Genomic DNA, 6,930 nt, shown 5'->3' with positions numbered 1-6,930 from the left:
TCTGCCTACTATAACCATGCTAGTTTCTAAGACGATTCGGGATGAGCGTAACTCTCAGGCCCCGCTTGGTTGGTCGTTTTGCAGCCAATTACACGTGGAAAAGATACCTCCGTAACGAAATACCTCCGGAGTACTTGGATTGTCGTTTCCGCATTGTAAATTTTACCCCTGGTTTTACGTTACAGTTGTAATCCGCTGGTAATCCGCCTGTTTCCAAAACACTGCTCCTTCCGTCGTTTTTCCTCGTATCAGCAACCAAAGCAAGCTCCGCAGCCGCCGCCTTTCACCGGAGACACCACTGTCAAACTCAAGGGCCGCCGGCCCGTCGCCTCTTGCAGTCCTGCCACATCGCCGCCGAGCTTCGGGCTGACGCTGCCGCCGCGTCCGTGACGTCGCCGGAGCGCCTTCTCGCACCGCCGCCGGAGCACCTCCGCGCGCCGGCACTGCAGCCAGATCCCGCAGCCGTCGTGGCCCCGCTCCGCCACAAGGAGGGCCGAGGAACACGGGCATGGTGGGGGCGTCTAGCTGGCACCGTCGGCCGCCGGCCTTGCAGTTCATTGTGTTCCCGCCGCCAACTACACAACGCATGGGGACACAACGCATGGGAACACTCCCTGAACCAAGTGAGAAACAAGACGAACCAAGCGCGCTGTAGACTCCCCTTGTATATCCGGTTGTATTTTACTGATCTCCAGTAATTTACAGGGGTAATCAATATACACTTGTAAAACTTTACAGGGAATCCAAGCGGGGCCTCATGTTTTTCGGAACATTGCTGCTCCACCGTTTATCCTCCTACATAACATCAAGAAAGAGGCCACGCGTTGGGCCATCGCGGGCGCAAATTTTTTGGGTGAAATCTTGCCGGGAGAGTAGACCTTGTAATGGTGTTTCCCTGCCTTTGGGCTCTTCTGCTCTTATAACTTTATTCAAACTCCTTAATTAATGAATGGGGCTTTTCTAAAAAAAAAATGAATGGGGCAAATCTTTTGCCTCCATTTCGAATAAAGGCATCTATCTTGTTTGACTCCAGGAGAGCAAAATGCCCATGCCAAAAACTGCAAGAATTTCCACACCAGCATTTCAAGTTTTCCTTTTGTTTTTATAGATGGCGTTTGAAGTTTCTTGGGATTACAGTAAACCAGGTATACAGGACCAATATTGATTAACTTCACCTAGACCTGATTAGCCAGCTCTTGTTGGTGAGGTGTAACCTGCTCGACTGATATCCGACGACGAACGTTCCGCTCCTGAAATAAGGAAATTGAAGAGAATGAGTGTACTGCCATTGCTGTAATCCTACAGATAGGAAAGCCTTAACATAATAACGATCACAGAGATCTAGAGCAGAAAAGCATCATATCTACAACAAAGCTATGGTTGATTATAAAAGACAGAGGAAGAGAAAAACTTTTTATATTGGCTGGGATTCAGGGATGGCAGCATGTTTATTAAAGGAGCTGGCACACAGGTGCATGCATAGACAATTGGTGCTATTTTATTTTTCTTCAGTGGCAATAAAATTTTCCTTGCTCGGAAATATAACACAAATAAGCACGTGTGCCAAATAAATTACATGAGTAGTCATAGTTCACTTACTCCAATTTCAGTGACAAAAAGACACAAAGAACATTTAACAGCAGGAGCCCCAAAAGGATACATCAGCAATATCTCACATCGTCCACAGTGTACATTCCCAACTTCATGTGCTGCAACACAAATATAAGGTAAGATACCCTTGGAAGCATAAGAAGGTGCTATGTTTCAACACCCATGCGAGGGTAAGAATGCACATGGATAAAATCATGCTACAAGATTTTTTTTTGTATAAAATGAAACATTAAGGGCGTCCATGTTTCAAAAGATATTTAATTTAGATATATTTGAGCCGATGGCCATCCAGAACTAGCAGAGTAGCAACTTGGAATCCTCAAATCTCTGTCAAGTGAGCTAGTGTCGATATAGAGGACCCCCATAAAGTTTTAGACCATGATAGAAGAACTGGGGAGAAAAGGGGCAGCCTTAAAACTATTGTATGGGAAATAAAGAATAAGAGACAAGACGTGATGTTCAATGACCAAAGAAAAAGTTGGATCGGTAATACAGAAAATGAGTGAAAATGAAACCGGGGACTTTTACCCTCCCTGGCGGTTTAAAAAAATACAGGAACAAAATGAATGACAAGAAAATGGGGAAAGCAGAGAACTGTTGAACAAAGTAGAAATGGTATGTACCTTCCAATACTAGGTTTATTGTCCCACAGGCAGCACACTGTACATGAACAGCACCTCTAGGATAAGCAATAAGTTCACGGCAGCTTCCACACACCATTTGACCTACTTCTGCACAAAGTTAACATATCGAACATTGTTATGAAGGTTGCCACCCTTGATTTCTATGTAGGTACAGTTGGCTTCTTTAATTCAGAACTGCATGTGGTTTGCTACTATAACAGCCCAGATGAGAAGTTTGTTATCGTTTATGGATATTACGTGTAAGATGAATGCACGTAAATCTGGATTGTGCATGTGTGCAACACAATTTCTTCTGTCTATTGCTGTTCTTAAATATACAATATATTATAACTGGGTTTTCCTTGTTGAATTTGAACATTGTTATCAGATCAGGTACCGAAGGAGGCTAGGCAACCAAACCCCACCATTTCATTGACTTTCAAATGGCAAGGTTACATGTATGTAAAGACCCACAACCATGTAACCATTTCGAGTAAATACGATAATAAATTTCAAGAACAGCACTGGAGGCTCATGATAGCAGTCCAAGGGCAAATGCAAGAGAGACTCTCATGCTGGGTGATGGTGGAGGACAACAGGATGAAGATGTAAGGATGCAATGGATGAAGACGCCGATGAAACGGCCTGAAGCAAGATGAGTTTGGTTGGCCTCCTGGAGGAAGCTTTTTGTGCGCACCTGCGTGTGCTTCGAACCTTTTGTTTCTCTCCCCCTTTTGGGTTGAGAATAGGGGCCTTTGGAGTGTCTCTAGAACTGTGTTTGTTTTCGTTAGCGTCTTGTTTTAGTTTGCTATGAACTTGTACCCCCCGCCCCCTCCCTCCCTAGCGGTGCTTGCAGCAGTTTGGCCTCCTTCTGAGAATCATGTTTTCTCTGGGGCCTTTTCGTTTGTTGCCTGTTTTGCGCTGTGGACGCGATGGACCTTGTTTGTTCCATTATCTGATTGATAGTGGAACCCGATCCAATCTGGATCGCATGGAAAAAAAATTTGGAGCTTTTCATCGTGTTCATGTCTTTATATACTAATATCTTAATTGTGCAGCACTCATATCCAATCATTATCACCGCCAAGAACTCCATAGATGACCATTAAATACTCCCTCTGTAAACTAATATAAGAGCGTTTAGATCACTAAAGTAGTGATCTAAACACTCCTATATTAGTTTACAGAGGGGGTACTAGCTAAGATACACGGTAATTTTGTAATATACATGAAATGCAGCCAAAAAATAATGAAATGGAACATTAGTAACCTTTGTTAACGAAAGGAGGTGGTGGTGGTGGCAGAAGTTCCACCGCATCCAATGAACAAGGTGCGGCCTGAACATTTGGAGAAGATGACTGCTGCCTTAGCTGGGGCAATGACCCCTCTGCTCCATTCTCCAATCGCGGGAGCGATGTAGTTGCACTGTCCATGTTTGTAACCATCGCCTGCAATGCAGGCGGTGGCAGAACTGTTCCCTCTGAGTTAACTGCAACACAATCTGTAGTAGGTACATGCGTCGGGGTGTCCACAACATGTGCCGTAACAGAATTCATCTGTGGCTCTAGCTGTGGCAATGACCCGCCCTCCAACGGTGGTGACAGAATGGGTGATGTGCCCTCTTCAATTGTCCCCAGTACAGGCGCTGGATGACGCACTTGGTCCAATGCCCCTATGACTACCCCAGTGGCAACTACATCTGGGGTCTGAGCTTGAGGAAGAAAAGCAGGATATGGCAAAGGCTGCAAGTTCTCATGCCCTGAAGGCACCATCTCTGGTGAACAAGCAGTACTATTCTCCTTAGGAGATGGCCGCCAGTGCAGTTGTTGTGGTAATGACCCCTCTGCTCCACTCTCCGGTGATGTCTCCATTTTCACATCAATTGCTTCTAATGCAGGTGATAGCTGAGCTGCTTCCTCCGACACATATTCAGCTATAGTGGTGGTTGAATCGTGTAAGGTGTATGCAGTCTGTGAGAAGACTGGAGAAGGTAGCAGTAGCCGTGATGACTTAAAATTCTCAAACCCTGGAGGTGCCATATCTGGTGAACTGGGCACATCTTGCAAAATAGGAGAAGGTGGCCTTGGCTGTGGCTCTTGCAGCGATCCTTCCACTCCACTCTCTAAAGGAACTGTTAGTGGATGTATGGCATTCATGTCCACATCCATTGCCTCCAATGCAGGTGGTGATCCAGCTGCTTCCTCCAATGTCACGGGCAATGGCATCACAGCAGCATCTGGCATGATATATGCAGTCCCAGACGGAGGCGTGGATGATGGTTGCCATGACAATCTAAAACTCTCAAACCCGGGCGGTGCAATCTCCGGTGAACAAGGACCAGACTCTGCAACTGGAGTAGTTGATCTCAATGATGGCTGTTTCAATAACCCTTCCAACTTGCTCCCCAATGGTGGCAGCAAGTTGCACGCACTGTCTGTCTCGACATCTATTGCCTTCAATGTTGGCACTGGTAACACCGCCTCCTCAGGTGCCACTGCCACTGCCTTGGCGGCAATCACATCGGATGAGGCATATGTGTTTTCATTGGATAGTGGCATGCATGACAACTTGAAATTCTCAAACCCAGGAGGTGGCATATCTGGTGAGCAGGGCTCAGCTTGTGTGATGAGAGAAGGTGATCTCAGCAGTGGCTGCCACAATGGCTCCTCTGCCCCACTCTCCGATGATGGCAGTGGCAGGTTACGTGCAGCAACTGCCTTTGTGTCCATAGTCTCCAATACAGGCAGTGGTTTAGCCACCCCCTCCGGCACAGCCGGATTTAGCAATGAGTGTGCAGTTTTGACTGACAGGTTGGGAGGGGGTAGTGGCGGCCATGAAAATTTAAATTTCTCAAACCCGGGAGGCGCCATGTCCGGCGAACAGGGTTCAGCCTCCGTTGGGGAAGAAAGTGGTATATGCATTGCTACTTCAAATGACCCCTCAGAGTCACTCTTCCATGCTGACGGCGCGCCAGGCTCTTCCGAGGTCACTGCAATTGCATTGGTCTGGGCCGCATCTGGCAAGCCATGTGCAGCTTCAACCTGGGGAGGGCGAGGAGAAGGCGGCTGTGAGTGCTCGAAATTTTCACACCCTGGAAGCACCGTAGGCCAAGGTGGTCGCCGATGCTGTTGTGGCAACAACCCCTCTGGTTCACTCTTCAATGGTAGCGTCGGCGGTGCAGGAGCAGTGGGCCGGTTGGCATCCATCGATTCGAGCGCAGCGGGTAGCCGGCCGGCTTCCTCGGACACCATTGCGGCCGAATCAGCGACTGACCCATCCGACAGGGCGCCTGCGGTCGAAGCTGGAGGGCTAGATGGGGTTGACGGCGACGGAGTTTCCACCACCGAGGCCGCCACGATTTGGTGCGAGGGAGAAGGCGATGCCTCCGTGGTCGCTGCCTCGGGGAAAGCCTCGGCCGCTGGCGGCGGCAAAGGCGAAGCGTGCTGCTCCGGTTTGGTGGCTTCGAGAGCAGGTGAGGCGGAGAGCGAAGGCGGCCTGCCCGCCTCTCGCTTTTTTCCGTCAATATGCACCGGCGCCGACACCGTAGATTCGTAAGCTTCCGGAGACGTCGCGGTGACGCCTGGATGCGGCGGTGGAGTCGACTCGGCGTGATCAGATTGGGCTGGCTCCAGCGGATCTGCGGTGGTAGGTTGGGGGGTTTCTTGGGGAGGTGCTGCGGAAGGGAATAGTGGTGGTGAAATCATCGGCTTGTTCTCCGACGGTGGCCCTATCTCCGGTGAGCTAAGCATAGGCCTCGGCGCCGTCAACGGCGGCGGGCGCTGGGAAGGAGAAAACGCTCAGCCTGGTAGCGACAAGAATGTGTTTCAGTGCTTCTGAGGCTCTCTTTTTTCAGTCGGTAATTCGCTAGGTTGGGCCTTCGCTGCTCGCATCCAAACCTGGCCAGATGGGCCGGCCCGGCATGGCCCGGCACAGCCTGGGCTATACCGGCCAGGCAAGGCACGCCAAGGTTGTGTTGGGCCGGCTCGTGGAGACCTCCTCGTCAGCGCTCTATGCGCCCGATCCCGTTGCTGGCGCCTACACGCACGAGAAATTGGGCCGGCCCATTAAAAAAGCGCAGCATCCTTCGCAACTCGCTCGGAAAAGAAAAGACCGCTCTCCATCGCGCGCAGGTACGTTCGCTCTTTTCTAAAAAAAAAAGGTACGTTCGCTCTCGATCGAACTCCCGCAAAAAAGTTTTTCTTTGTGAAATCCCTATAAAAAGAATATCAATTTTGAAGAAAATCACAAAAATGAAAATAGTTCATTGATTTTGAAAGAAAAGATCATCGATCTGAAAAAGAGTTCATTGATTTTGAAAAAAAGTTCATCGATTTTGAAAAAGTTCACCGAGTTTGAAAAAAGTTCATCGAGTTTGAAAAAAAGTTCATCAAATTGAAAAATAGTTCATCGATTTTTTAAAAAGTTCATCAATTTTGAAAAAAGTTCATAGAATTTGAAAAAAAGTTCACCGATATTGCGAAAATTTGGTGGCTTTTGAAAAAGTTCACGCCATTTAAGAAAGAGAAAAAAGATAGAAAAAAGGAAAAGAAACAGGGAAAACAGCTTCCTTTTTCGCATATTATAAAGAGAAGACAAAGAACGGTTATAGGGCATGTGGTCATCTAGTTCAACTGGTTTATGCGGAAGCTACGTGAACGAACGAGTGGGGTTCGAGTCGCGGTGGATGCTCATTTTT

General features: G+C 48.1%; 1 protein-coding gene across 1 annotated transcript; it reads right to left on the bottom strand.

The window, feature by feature from the left end:
* Positions 1–1,005: 1,005 nt before the first annotated feature.
* LOC119268367 (histone-lysine N-methyltransferase 2D-like) lies at positions 1,006–6,039 on the bottom strand. Its single transcript, XM_037549980.1, has 4 exons — positions 3,505–6,039; positions 2,235–2,342; positions 1,600–1,709; positions 1,006–1,250 (listed from the first exon to the last, which is right to left on the bottom strand). The coding sequence occupies exons 1-4, from the start codon at positions 5,981–5,983 to the stop codon at positions 1,176–1,178; spliced, it is 2,772 nt and encodes a 923-aa protein (XP_037405877.1). The 5' UTR covers positions 5,984–6,039; the 3' UTR covers positions 1,006–1,175.
* Positions 6,040–6,930: the final 891 nt, after the last annotated feature.

Source organism: Triticum dicoccoides, chromosome 3A (assembly GCF_002162155.2).
Source record: "Triticum dicoccoides isolate Atlit2015 ecotype Zavitan chromosome 3A, WEW_v2.0, whole genome shotgun sequence".
NCBI lineage: Eukaryota > Viridiplantae > Streptophyta > Magnoliopsida > Poales > Poaceae > Triticum > Triticum dicoccoides.
The sequence above is the reverse complement of the archived record's forward strand: the minus strand, read 5'-3'. Positions and strand labels throughout refer to the sequence as shown.

What these genes read in the sequence shown, in the direction of transcription:
- LOC119268367 (XM_037549980.1), bottom strand. Translation starts at nt 5,983, where the DNA reads ATGCTTAGCTCACCGGAGATAGGGCCACCGTCGGAGAACAAGCCGATG. An exon ending in AATAAACCTAGTATTGGAAG is followed by an intron (nt 1,710 to 2,234) that starts GTACATACCATT and finishes TTTGTGTTGCAG; the next exon opens with CACATGAAGTTGGGAATGTA. An exon ending in TTTTTGTCACTGAAATTGGA is followed by an intron (nt 1,251 to 1,599) that starts GTAAGTGAACTA and finishes TCCTTATTTCAG; the next exon opens with GAGCGGAACGTTCGTCGTCG.